This window comes from Cyprinodon tularosa, unplaced genomic scaffold (assembly GCF_016077235.1).
Source record: "Cyprinodon tularosa strain WSP-4 unplaced genomic scaffold, ASM1607723v1 ctg473, whole genome shotgun sequence".
NCBI lineage: Eukaryota > Metazoa > Chordata > Actinopteri > Cyprinodontiformes > Cyprinodontidae > Cyprinodon > Cyprinodon tularosa.
In genome coordinates, this window is record NW_024039200.1 from 897,502 (window position 1) to 912,404 (window position 14,903).

Consider the following 14,903-nt stretch of genomic DNA (forward strand, 5'->3'; position numbering starts at 1 on the left):
CAGCGCTGAGAGGGACTCCTGCGGGAAAACGCGGTTGGGGTGGGGGAGGCGCCCCACGGCAGAGTAGGAACGATACATGCTTTCACTAAGAGTCTCCAAAAGCCGCCAAAGACACCGAAAAAAGTCGCCAGATTTGTCGCTAGTCGCCTTTTTGAAAAATAGTCGCTGGAGGGGTCTGAAAAGTCGCTGAGTAGGCAACACTGCACCTGCGGCGCTGACTCGCTCTGCCATATTTTTTTTTCTTCCTCTTTCAGTCAAGAGGCAGTGATGACGGCGCGGCGGATGACGCAATAATCGCGCGGCACAACTAATCGATGATGAAATTCGTTGCCAACGCTTTTAAAAGTCGATTTTTATCGATTTTATCGATTCGTTGTTGCAGCCCTAGTTAACATCGAATTGTAGTAAACAAAAACACTTCAACTTTATTGCCGCGTATGATATTAACAAAAAAAATATATATACATATTTTTGAAAAGCTGGTTCAGTGTAATTCATGTGATATCCGATTCAGCTAATTAGTCAATATCGCAGTCATTACTGAGTATCGGATCAGTGCATCTCTAGTCTAAACCCTGGAACAATCAAATATAATAAAATAAACGTCTCTCTCATTCATTGAAATGGGAAAAAGAAACAAAGGCAGAGAAAGATTTCTATCAAAGTTCCAGTTTAATTTCTAGCTCAACTCGACCTATTCTCTCCAAAAAGAAAATGTTCAAAGGAAACAGAGCAAAAAAAGCAAAAAGCCTGGAGAGGCATATTTTGAATTGAGAAGTGATTGAGAGGGCACAACTCCAGACAACACACAATGTATGAGAAAGAAAGAAAAGGAGAGAAATAGAGATGGAGAGAGGAGAATGAGGAGGAGGAGAGAGGGGAGACTGGCTCTGCACAATAGGCCCAGACATGAATGCTCCTCGACACTCGTTTCCACACATCCCCTTCAATTTCAACGCTCTAATGGAACTAGCCATTCGCTGCACCCACTCTCACTGGGCACAAAGAAACTACGCACACAGACACACGCACACACACCTAAACAGGGAAACACATACACAATAACACTCAGATATTCTTGAACACGTGCCAGAAATACACATAAATTGAGGCACCGATTAAAGAGGGCACCCTTTCAGAAACACGCATGCAAGCTAAAACTTGTACTTGCAGCAACATCCCACACATCCATTTAAAATTTTAATTTAGAGATAGCCAATGCAAAACCACAAGAACAAATAGACAATTTCACATGCACAAAGTGACTAATGGACACATGCACAAACACACAAGAAAAGCTTGACCCAACTTGTGCTTGTGAATTCTAGCCAAGACATTGGACACAGCTCTGTTTGCTAGTGTGCATGGGTGTGTGTATGAGACCAGCATGCACCAGTTTCCATCTTAGGCTTCCAGCATCTGAGTTTGTGAAGATGCATAAATGTGAAGCTCTTTAAATCATGGAAGCTGCTACTTTCTCCGTGTGTGTGAGTCCATTTGTCAAAACGTGCTGGATTCTGCCAATAAGCTTGTCAGTGTGCTCAATCAGTCATAGGGATTGTGTGCGTTTGTGTGTGTGTGCAGCTGGAGACGAGGTCACTGATAAGGGCTGGCCCTTTGGAGGCCCATCACTCACTCCCACCTACAGGTTGAGCATAAATTACTCCTCCAGTTGGGGCCGAATAAACCGATGCATGAACATCATCTTCTCTTTCCTTCCAGCCTAAATCAGGCTTCATCCACAGTTTTAAAAGGTGTGGACACTCATACCAAGTACAAGGAAAGCAAGTCATTCTATTACACAATAGCCACAACTTTAATGCAAAAGCACAGTTAAATTCAAAATAAACTCACCTGTTTGTGCATCTCAATATTGAGCCCATAGGACATCTCGTAGTACTAAAGAGGAAATGAGAAATAAAAAAAGAAAAAGCTATGAAGTTCACAAGCAATAAATCAGGTAATCTTTTGAGCACATCAAACAATTTAATGCAACAACTAAGTGCTCAAATAAATTAGGCTGATAGGCATTGACAGTGAACATGTTTAAAGTTTAAACTGCAGAGCAGTTGTTATAATTAATAATATCCATAATAGCCCCTCTTCCAAGGAGAGCCCGGGGATTTGAAGTCACAGGATTTCTATTTCCCAAGTAATGGAAATGCCTTCTAATTCTTCAGCATAATTTCCTAATACCTTAAAGTAAGACTTACAGAAACTGCACTACACCTTCAGTCCAACAGGTGGTGGTAATAAGTGGTGGAGGTAATAAGCAACTAGTTCTCCCTTTACCTCCTCCTTCCATCCCTAAGCTTAAAAAGTCTGACAGCATCTGGCAACACATTATGACTGCATGCTTCCTTTTGAAATAACCAATAAGAACAGATTAACACAGTTATTTATTTTATTAGTTATCTTTGTTATTATAAGTTAAATCTCAGCTCAATCAAAAAACCTGTTCAGTCAAAATGTCATTTAATAAAGTAAATCCACATGTAAAAGCAATGAATATATTGACTTTATAATTTTAAGCATATATTCATATCCACTAGAAGCTGTAGAAGAATCCCCACAAGCCAATAGACACCCAACTCGTAATCTCCACATGCAGTGGTGTCAGCATGCAAATGTGAAAACTAAGGGAAACTATGTATATTTATACACATGCATATAAAGGTAAAATAGGTTCAGACCAAAAACTCAGTCTAAGGATTAAGATAATTTTACCTTTGTTTCTACAAGAAAAAGTGAAAGTACTTTGTCAGGTCATTACCAAGATATATTTTCTATGGCAAATAAGTTTATAATACCTACATTAACCTAAAACATTATAACACATACCTTTTGAAGGCTTTAAAGTGGGCGTACACTTCTATTTCTTTGCCTTTTTTGGGAGGATTTCATAGTCGTGTGAAATAGTTGTTTTTTTTTGGGGGGGGGGGGGGGGGGGGGGGATTGAGCCCAATTAGAGCTTCATGGTGTATCCTGTGTAGTGTAATATACAGGGGGTAATGAGGGACTCTCACAAACACCTTCCAATCGGTAATCACACCGTCAAATGAAAATCAACTGTATCCTGCTGCTGAAGCAGAGCTACGAGCACAGATTACCTCTACCTATCTTTCCTACCTCCATCTCGCGCATTCAGCATGGAAATGCTACCAAGGCTTTAAAATCCCCAGGCTTTAGAGTGGCAGTGAATTAGGCTAATGGTTGTACTGGCACATTTGGTATGTTAGGTTATAAGAATGCCATAAAGGATATGCATGCTTGTACCAGTTTTTTTGGGGGAAAAAACTTGCAGAAAAGAAAGTCTGTATTCATATTCTTAAATATAATACCTAATGTTGGCGCCTTTGGTTGAAATAACCTCAATTGAAGCATTCATGCAGCTATTTCATAGCCTATAACATCACCACTCCACAGCATCTCAAGAGGACAAGTATGACGATGGTCCGTCGGTTTAGTTTTGATGATAATTTTGTGTTTTTGGAGACCTTTTTTCTTTACATTTTTGAGTCTACTTTTAGGTTAAAGCTGCTTTGGAAGCAGGATGGGTATGTTGGCAGCTGTTTTGAATATCCTTCACCCGAAGACCTGTACTGCACTTAGGAACTATTTTGAGATATCTTTAAAGCTACTACAGCTTTGTTTCTTCAGGTCTGTGGAAAGACTTAACATCTTCAATGTAGCTGTGTAACAATGTTCTAAACAAGGCAGCAGATGTGATGTACCGATTTGCAGTTTCAGACGCTTTAAGTTGGGAAAAATTTGGAGTCTCCAAATGTATTTCTTCACAGAAAAAATTTTACCATCTATTTTTATACAAATTTAAATTCTTGGTATTATTCAAATATGTATTACATATCCATACACCAAGCTATTTTTAAAACACTTTTATTTTTTCATACACATCTCTTGATAGTATTGCCAAGGGAATCAAAATCCTGACAGGAATGACATCACTGTAAAATACTTAACATATATCATTATACAGAAAATATATAATCAAAAGATATGTCACCATAAAAGGTTCTATACAGAACAGGACTTGTTTCAAATCTTTATGTTCAACATAAAAAAAAATTAAATACTACAAGCATATTTAGAGGAGAAAAAAAGAGCTGAGAAACAAAAGCAGGCAGCAGAAAAAGAGCCTCTTTTGTGTGAAACTGTATGTGCGTTCAGTGTTAATGAGAGGGCCACCTTCCAGGCGTCAACCCTGTTAATCACCCACTCTGTCTGCAGGGGTCTGCTTATGTCACTGGAAAACAAACAACACACTTCCTTCTCTCATGCAGACACACACACACTGATGTACCTCAATTGCCCTTTCACACGTGCACCATTGTCGTTTTCTGTGCAATCTCATGCTGACAGGGTCTTGTGTACCAATGCAAGTACACACACACTGATCTCAATACACACCCACACAGAGACACACTGTATTCTGCGTAGCTGCCCACGCGGAAGCTCCCTAAAGTAATTACAGCACTGGGGAAATGGAGGTGCTGCCATTGGATGGGGGGAGTGGGGCAACCTGATATGCTATTAGAGGAGGAGAGGGGAGGTCGCCTTGGGGATACAAGAATGGGCCTGCCACTGATGGATTGAAGGGGTGTTTGGGTGGCATTCTGAAATATTGCATTTCCAGTTTCATTTCTATATAAACAGTTGGAGCTAGGAATTAGGAAGATGGTTCAGGACAGATCTGTATCCAAAAACTGTCTTAACCAACAACACGTTCTGTTTAAAGTTCTGATCCATCCCCAAAGCAAGATAAACGTTTTAGATCCTGCAAAGACAGAAATGCTGCAGGAAGCAAACGTTATCCAGCCATAGCTCTTGGATTCCACAAAGTGGGAGCGTGCGTGCATCCCATCCACTCCCTCCCTACCTGTTTACAGTGGTCAACATGTTCAACTAGTAAAAAAAAGCACATATGTTACTTTCCCATTTAAATTAACTTTGGGATCAATAAAGTATAAAGTAAGTAAAGATTTTACGCGCACAGATTCAGATTTGATGGTGGCAGAGGCTATGCATACAAAGCATAAATTGGCTTTTAAGCATAATTTTAATCCAGAGTAAAAAAGAAGAAGAAGAAAAGTCAGGGTAATTTTCTTCGGTTTGGCTAAAGACACATTTAAGCTGTCTAAAGGCTGAAAATGTTTCATCAATAATAAATGACCAATAATTACTGATCGTACAAGGTAGAACAGAATACACAAACCATCTTTCTTGTGGCTATGTGCTGTATGGAAGACTGATAATGAGTACTGTACAATAAACTGTATGTACTCATGTGTGCTTAAGAGACACAGCAAATGCATCTGCATTTTGTGTCTCTGTTGGCCTGCTGATGATGGAGGGATCAGCGCAGCAGCAAAGATTAGACAAGATTAAAGCTAGTCGGAGGATCAATTAGAGGCAAAACATCAGATGGCAACACAGCTATGGCTAGCAACAATGAGATTAGCCCGGAGGTGGAGCAGAGAGCAAGCAAGCACATCTCGGTTTGTGAGTAAACCTGTTTGTGTCTGGGTGTGTGTGCGGCGAGACAAAGACGGGAGGAGATGTACTCAGGGGAAATGAAAGGATTTGATGAGAAATGACTAACCCTCAATTAGATACACATTTTACCCTGAAAATTACAAGCACTGACCGGTGACGTAAATAGAAGTGATTATTTCATTCCAACAGTCTTCCACAGAGCGGTGGAAACAGTATAAGGCTATAAGTGAACACTTGGTATTGGATGTTTGGTAAAGGGATAAATACAGTGAAAATATCCTAATTTGGAAAAGTCTAACCCGTGTCTGTAAAAACAGGAATATATGCTGCAGCTCTAGTGAAAAGTCGTTCCTAAATGGAAAGACGGCCATCAGCAGTTGCTAAAGCAAGGGATACTAGTGAACCAGAAAATCAATGATTGATACTATTTAATAATTGAAGTCTAGACCAAGGAAAATTATTTCCCATCTATAATCTAAGCCATTATGTGGTAAAGTGATTGGCTCCAACTGGAAGGAGTTTGAAGCAGGTAAACCAAGGTTTCAAAAAGTTCAAATTTAAGTCAACTAAAAATATTTCAACCATACTGCTTAGTGGGGGGGGGATCAATTTGGCGATATATTGTGATTTTCAGTTGCCCAATATATTATTGAACTTTCAGTTCCTAATATTGATTAAAAAAATATTTACCTAAAATCAATGAGGGGAAAATGGGCTACCTCTGCACCTACCCTGCACCACCTCTAAGAGTAGATAGTTCCTTAGAGCCCTTTTGTTTTGCTGGGCAGCTCCATTTTCCAAAACTTGCTTTTTTTCCATCAATACATTTCATTTTGATAGTTGGGGAAAATATTGCAATAAATATACAGCGATATTGCAATATCATGATATCGTATTGTGACCCAAGTATTGTTACATGTATTGTATCGCAACACACATGCCAATACTCACCCCTAGTGTTCAGCCTGTTTTAAGTCCCCTTAAGGAAGTCTTACACAAGAACAGCTTTATTCCAAATGGTGTTAAATCAAAAATTCTACACAAAATACCACTTTATAAAAATGTGGGTGGGAAAAAGTTTTGAGATTGTTGTAGATTTAATAAGCTTAAGAACCTGTGAAATTCTACTTAGGATGATGTGCTAAAGTGCCCGTTTCCACTGGTCATCCTTGTGATGTTTCTACTGCTGAAATGAAGTCTGTTTAAGCTATAGAAATATCTCAAGACAAAGATTTTTTGCCATTATTAGCATAACTACTAATAAATAATACATTAAGTAAACTTATTCATTGCAGGGCCAGGTTGGAGTTGAAAGGCTTAACATTTTAGCCTTTTCATTTTCTCCTTTTTCCCCCCAGAAGGGGAGAAAATTTCACACATGTAAACAGATGATAGCTTATCCTCACCTAACTTTTGCAGAAACTGAAGCGTTAAAATGCCTTTGAAATACCTCAATCATCTAAGATTTAGACTATGGGAGGCTTAAAATCATAAGTAGCATCAGCCAACTTTAGCTAATATCAGGGCTCATCAACATCCTTAGACAATTCCCTCTAAAACAAGCTTCTGTATTTTGACAAAAAAATTTGCAAAGATTGTTCGATGGTATTTGCATATTAAATATTAGATAAACAAGAACAACTGCTTTGATTCTCAGGGCAATTAACACTCCTGGTTTTGTCCAGGGATTGGTAAGAGTGAGAAAAGTCAAATCTTCAGAGCAGTTTGCTGCTAAACAGAGATGTTCAGACCCGGCCTAACATTGTCATGCAGTTACAAAAGAATGTTTCTAGGGCAGTATTGCTCCAGTGTTGCACAAAGCTCAAAGAAAAAGGAAAAAGTCTGTCTCATGGCGTTTCTGTTGCCATCTCTGTCTTAAAATTTATTTGTGTGCCTCCACCTCTTCATTATTTCATATAGCCCAGCGAGACCTTTTCAAACCATTTCATCTCTGGAGACGGTTTTTAGAATGTCGTCTTTAATCTCAGAATATTGCAAAAGTTAGACATATCTTTTCCAGGGGCGATGCTCTTCTTCTCAAATGTACTGCTATTTCTTCACATTCTCTTTGCTAACTTTTGCTGCAATGACCCAGCTCACATATTCACTGCAAGCCAACTGCTCCAGGGTCAAGATAAACCATAGTGAGATCAATATTTCTAACTGGGCCAGGTTACTGTTCTTTGTTCTGTTTCAGGGTCTGGGATGGGTTCACATGGGCTGCTCTGGGATTGTAAAAAAGCAGTCCAAATGTTTCATGTGAAAGTAACATCAGCTACCAGGTAAACCATAATGAAGGTAAGGAGGGGCTGTGTCTGTAGAGCTAAGAGGTAAAGTTGGGTCCATAATTTGGCAAGTTGTTTTGTTTTTGACACAAATAGGTTTCTTCACAAGCTTCATTCTTAGCACCCACTTTTCACCCGCTTTGAGTCTTACAGACTTAGACAAATTTTATTGTAATTTTGTATACACACAATTAAAGGAATAGTACACCCAAAACATGATTAGCCTTCATTTTCTACTCACCCCCATGCTGAACAACACCCTGGAGTACTTTTTTGATATCTCAAATGCATCTGGAGATCTGGGAGGCTTCTTGCTGTCTGCTGACATTCAAATAATGGAGGTCTATGGTGCCCGAGAAAGAAAGGTCCATAAAAGTCCACAAAAAACGTGTCAATATTCCTCCATACTGCTCGTCCAATGTATTCCAAGTGTCCTGAGTGGGTAGCGTCCATAATTTACTCGAAACGAAGTAATTTAGAATGTTTTTAGAGCATAAACAGTAGTGTATAGGATTTCCTGAAAGCGCGCGCCTGCGAGTTCACGACGCTACGGAAACCGGGGCAGACCAAACCAGATGAAAGTGCGCATGACTTCATTTCGAGTAAATTCTGGATGCTACCCACTCAGGACACTTGGAATACATTGGACGAGCAGGATTGACGAATATTGACACGTTTTTTGTGGACTTTTATGGACCTGTCTGCCTCGGGCACCATAGACCTCCATTATTTGAATGTCAGCAGACAGCAAGAAGCCTCCCAGATCTCCAGATGCATTTGAGATATCAAAAAAGTACTCCAGAGTGTTGTTCAGCATGGGGGTGAGTAGAAAATGAAGGCTAATCATGTTTTGGGTGTACTATTCCTTTAACACAGAACAAAATTTTGTTTTGTACAGCTTTCATAACATTTCCATTCCTTAAACTGCAGCAGTGGTCAAATGTAAACAGTGTGGGAGAAAAAAACAAGGTGCAAAAAAATGCATTGATATGGAAGTTCAGAGCATTAAATATGTATGGTGCAAATATGCAGAGTTTCAGTGATGAGGTTACAGGCTTGGGACACGCGGCGCTGGGAGGACTTCATGATAGGAGTCAGTAAGATAGGCCGGTAATCATTGAGTGAGGTGACCTGAGGCTTTTCTGAGACCTTCAGACTTAAAGCATGTTGGCACTATGGGTTGGTCAAGTGGGGTGTTAAATCTGTCTGTGAGACGACAGTGGGGTCCCAATTAGGGGTATAAATGATAATCGTTTTGTGTCGATGCATCGATCCAACAGCTGACGATCCGATGCATCGACACGTCCGCAAAAGAATCGATTCATGTTTTTTTTTTCCTCCGGTCTATTTTTATCCATTTGCTCCTGGGCGTAATTCTCCCTCCCGTGCTGCGGTGGCGCTAAAACTATTTTGCCGTCCTACCCCACTTCCTGGTTATACTCCTGCACCAGTGTGTTGCATTAAGCTTGACACAGACATTTTTAAATTATGCTCAATATGGAAGCATGCTCTGTGCTACATGCTGTCGGTCTAGATACGGCCGAGGCGGCGAGGAGGTGGGGGCGAGTTTAGACTGACGACGGAGGGACATGAGGGCCAAAAAGAGCGGAGATCCAGGTGGAAAAAGGGTCCCAGCATTCTCGCGCACCTCACTCTTCTAGCGGGTCAAACTTCACGAGTTGTTTTCCGCAATTTCGGTCATAAAAACAAAACAAGCTGGCCTCCTGTCTGCGGCACTGTTTGCGGTCAGCTACAATTTGGGAGAGGTGCAGCGGAGCGTCTGTGGAGGGGGCGGGGACGTCTGGAGCCGAGGTATTGCATTGCACTCATTGCACTGATTATGTGCAGTATTTTTTGATGCAACTTTTCTACTTCTGTTATGTGCTGTTGTTTCTAAAAAAAAAAAAATGCATAACGATATTACAGCTTTCATTGATTTATTTCAAACTTGAAACTTTGTTTAGCCTGTAAGGTGTAAGTAAAAAAAAATAAATTAATTAAAAAAATAAAATAAAATTAACCGATTAATTGAATCGAATCGCATCGTGGTGTATTCTTGAGTATCGAAAATAATTAAATCGTTGGATCAGGAAATCGATACTGAATCGAATCGCCATGATGGATGTGATTTACACCCCTAGTCCCAATATAAAAGGAAAAAATACTGTTCCATTGGCATCTACTCCATCAATGAGTTAGGACTCAAAAAGCCAACATATTCACAATAGAATCAAGAATGCATATGGATATTTCTTTTGGCTAAGTGGTGTAAATCCAGAAACTGAAAAGGAATAAAACCACAAAGTTTTTATATATTTGAGCTTTTATATGGAATAACAAACTGCAAGGAAAGAAAACAACAAATCATGGAAGGTATTTAAACAAATTTAGGTAAAAGTGACAGTTAAATGTAAAGACATAGATTTGCAGCATACTTATACACAGGTTAACTTACCATAATGTAATGGCGCTGCATCTCTGACTTCTCACTCGCCAACTTGTCACATTCGAGCTTCAAACTGGGGAAAGAGAGAGGGACAAAATCTGAGCTCCATGTTCAGCTTGGCAGTCCTTCATCTAAAGTGCAGACACCAGGTATCTTTTAAACCACCTTCATCATCACTAGCCATTTCATTTTCTTTCACCACTGTCATTACTTTCATCACCAAATCCCTCTCCTTGGTTTTCATCATTACCAGTGCATTTTCATCATCTTCTTCACCCAAATAATCCACATCAACTTTGCCACTTAGATCACCATCATCATTCCCTTTGGAAGCCAGTAGGAGCCTTTCATTGAGTTTGACAGGTGCTGATTGGCAGAACCGGGTTCAACTAGTTCTGGTTTGAAATCTAGAGTCTAGCTCAGATGTTTATTTCCTCGTGCAGAGAAGAGCTGATTAGGTAAAACATCTTGGAGGAGTGCTACAGTATTTCCTGTAACCCGAACCCAGTGACGGCCATTAGCTGCAATCAAGTCAGTGTTGTTGTCATATGAGGCACTGTGACAAAGGGGAGCGTGTCAACAAGTCAGCCACACTGTCAAATAAAAACAGTCCCTTCACTGTTTTTGACTGAAAAACCTGCCAGTCTTTAGAGGCTGTCATCTATTCTAAATTATCTGCAAGGCTTAACCAAATATGCTGAGAGATGGTGGAAATGTTTAGATTGTAGATATGTCTGCAAGCTGCTTGATGGTGTGTATATTTATGCTGGGATGTTCTTCTCAGCTGTCTACACGAGTGACAGCTCGATTACAGGGAGCGCTGGCTGAGTCATAAATAGTCTTAACTGGCAGACTGAACATCGTGTTGCACTCAGCCAATGATGTGAGCTCACTCATCCACAATACACTGTGCTCTGTCTATAATAACCACACAGATCTCTGCTTTCCAGATTAAATCAACTGCTCATTCTTTTTTTCTGAATTCAGATACATGACATTTATACAATAAAAACGATTTCTTTCTGTAAAATTTTTTATTTATAAAAATATATCACGTTTTCTTTACTTCTTTGACTTGACATTACACTCACTTGTTTAGTGACATGTATTATATTGTTTAATTTCTAACCATATAATAACAGGAGTGTGTTTTTCTATGTAATAAAAAGCCAATAAGGTAGGGAGTGCCTTAGGAGTTAGAACAATTCAATCCAGTATGCATTGAATCATTGTAATGTAAATGGCTGCTTTTATTTCTTTACATGTGTTGTTGGCAGCTCCACGTCAAGTCTGTTCATGCCTTGGTTTTCCTTGTCGATTGAACTGTGAGTGATTTTTCTGACAATCACTCAAACACTATAATAGGAGTAAAATCTGTCTTTTTTTAAGTTACCTAGTTTGAGGCAAATTCTGTCTGAGAAAAACACACAAGTAAGGAAAATAAATATTTGAACACCCTGCTATTTTGAAAGTTCTCCTGCTTCAAAATCATGGAGAAGTCTGAAATTTGTCATCGTAGGTGCATGTCTACTGTGACAGACACAATCTAAAAAAAGAAAAAGAAAAAAAAATGCATAAATCACAATATATTAATTTTTTTTACTATTTGCATGATACAGCTGCAAATAAGTATTTGAACACCTGTCTATCAGCTATAATTCTGAACCTCAAAGACGTGTTAGTCGGCCTTCAAAATGTCCACCTCCACTCCAATTAGTATCCTAAATTAGATTCACCTGTTTGATTTCATTAGCTGCATAAAGACACCTGTCTACCCCGTACAATCAGTAAGAATACAAAAACAAAGAAAAATAATTTTAATAAAATTCAAATGTGGCTAAGTGACTACTGTTCAACATAGATAAAATGTTGATTTGAAGATCACCCCATGCCATGGCAGACAACTCTCTAAGCAATATTAAAATAGGGACTGGATTAACCTTTCTATCAAGTACGCTTATTCCTTTTTGCCTTTTTGAGTGCATAAATGAGCAGTGTCCACTATCCCAAAATGTTGCTTTTGACACCTACATAAAAATCTTTCTGCTATTCTAGCTTATACGCACAGGCCATATAACAAGTTGTCATGACAACTGGCTGCCAACCTACCATGGATTGGCTCGGTGCCTTCTCTGATTGCCGCTGAGCAGCCCCAGGGTCTGCAACGGCGTTCTCAAACGACACTTTGATTGAGTTTTATTGCCGTTTCTTCCGTCTCTAAATCGCCCCTGCTGTCATCTTTATTTTGATTTATGTTTTCCCTGATCTATTTATGCATGTGAAATCGGGGGAGAAGAGAGAGGGTGGGAGGTATTCGGGTGGGGGGAGAGAAAGACAAAAAACGCTACAACGCTTCTTACCATACCCAGGGGAACACCTCCGGTACATTTACCTTTAAGTCTTCAGGAGCAGAGGAGCAAAGCGCAGCAGCACAACGTTACAAAGCTTCGTTTGTGGCTCCCCAGACCCCCCACCCCAACCCTGCTCCTGAGTCAAAAGGCAGTGCATGTTGTGTATGCTCAGACAAAAGAGGTATTCTTTCAACTGCACTCTGACTCTCTAAAGAGGGTTAAACGGCGCTGCTCGCTGTTATGGGAATAACAAAAGCAAAGGCATAGTAGAAGATACAAAGGGCGTTATTGCAGCCTCAGAAACCTGCGCATATAAGAGTGATGAGAAACCAGCAGGAATTTTACACAGAATACGTAGAGCTTTTATGTGTCTCTGAGTGACTGTTCCTGGCAGAGCCAAGCCTCTGGAAGCATCTGGGAGTACAGGTACACAGGAACAAACCAACCTGTTCCGGAAGAAAGATGAGCTTCAAAGCTTCTTTTTCTGACAGAGTTGATTTCTTACCGAGATGTGGCCCCTGTGGTACACTTGAACAGCTATCAAACAGATGAATGAAGGTCAGGACTTTAGAGGAATCTTATACCTCTGGAAACGTAGCAGTATTTAAGCAGTGCAGAGAGATCAGTAGGCAGGGGAAAACTAGCCTGATTTAGGTGTGAATGAGTCAAAAGTGTTTCCTAAGAAATCCCTGCAGCAGAGAAGCTGTATTCCCGTTCCTTTTAAAACTTGTTAACACTTTGAGCTTTTAATACATTTTATCATAGTAAGTTTACCAGTTCGACTCACCTCTTAGTGCAAGTAGACTCTCAAATATCTAACTTAAACCATCACACAGGTAAGATGGAAAACATTGGCCATCCTGTTTAAGGGTATAACCTCCCCTTTCCTTACACAGATCAATCCTATTGAGAGGCAAGGTCTCATTTACAAGAGAACGTGCATCCCTGTCTATGTATGTTCAACCTATATCAAGGATTATATCTAGATTTGTATCGGTCAATGGTTGAAAATAACTACTTGATCATTTATATAGTAACACTCATGCAAAGGTAGATGTTCAAGGAATCAAATTTCATTGAGAGCTGCAGACCATTTCATCCAGACGAGGCTCTGGTTACAAAGCTTTTTTATAACATGTAACCTTTTAGGATTTTTCCTCTTAAAAGAATCAGAATTAAAGCGAGAAATCAGAATCCAAACCAGAATCATTCAACTTCAAACCATGTCTAACCCTCAGTGTATTTAAATAAAGGGGAGTCCACCAGGAAAAGTTTGGAAACTAGTGGCCTAATTTAACTAATTTTCTAACCAAATCCTTAAATAGGCAGAGTGAATATATTAATATTACCATTTTCAATTTAATTTACAATCTGTTTGAGGGCAAAAACACAACTTTTCTTTTGATGTAATTGAAAATAAATTCAAGCAGCAAGGAGAGCAAGATTACCCAAGCATGATGCTGCCATTACCATGTTTTACTTTAGGTTTCATATTTGTATTATAGATACGTAGATCAACATGGGGGTTGTTCCTGTAGCTGTAACACAATCTCCAGGTCCGTTCTGAAGGAGCTGCAAAGCCGGCAAGTAACTATGATAGGTTTTGTTTTTTTTTGTTTGTTTTTTTATTTCGTCCATCAGGTTTGATCTGGACACATTTCAAGATGGAGGAACAAAAAAGGAGAAAACGTATGCATTTCCTACTGTAGCTTGATTTTGTATGTTTACTTAGAGGGTTTTATTACAGAAAACAAAGAGTACCAGCAACTTGATTCAGACCAGGTAGATTTGATATCAAGTAATGTTCAAACTTGATCAAATCACAAACAAATAATATCTATATCAAATGACAACATTATAGCCACAGAGCACCTTTAAAATGTTTTATAATATAATAAAATAAAAAAAAACCTATATCTCTAAAGCTGGTGTATGTGTCATAAGTCTAAACGTTTATGTGAATGTGGTTACCTGTGGTACTGTGCTTGAAGAAACTGGAACTCATCCTTGATTCTGTCACAGGAGTCAGAGGTCGTAAACTTCAGCTGCTGCGATGAGGCCTGCCAAAAACAAAGACGTGAGGTCAATTGTGAGACAAATAATGCAAGAAGCTGCTGCAGAAAACTGTCCTTACCACTAGGGATGTCCCGATCCCATATTAATATCAGATATCAGTCTGATATCAGGCCAAAAACTGATATTGGTTTTTTTTTGGCTGGCATGGATCAGTTGCATTCATACATACATTTTGTTGTTGACTTTTGTTAAACGTTTTATTAATATTGCTTGATCAAGTCTACATCCACC

The 14,903-nt window shown here is 39.4% G+C and overlaps 1 protein-coding gene across 2 annotated transcripts in view; it reads right to left on the reverse strand.

Annotated features, from left to right (window-relative positions):
* The window catches only part of LOC119794259 (TLE family member 5-like), a 50,081-nt gene that overhangs the window by 10,652 nt on the left and 24,526 nt on the right, over positions 1-14,903 (reverse strand). For both annotated transcript variants that reach the window (XM_038301720.1, XM_038301719.1), the window contains exons 2-4: positions 14,568-14,656; positions 10,255-10,318; positions 1,855-1,899 (exon numbers count right to left, since the gene is read on the reverse strand). In XM_038301720.1, coding sequence (XP_038157648.1) covers positions 1,855-1,899; positions 10,255-10,318; positions 14,568-14,656 — 198 coding nt within the window. The remainder of the gene's footprint in view (positions 1-1,854; positions 1,900-10,254; positions 10,319-14,567; positions 14,657-14,903) is intronic.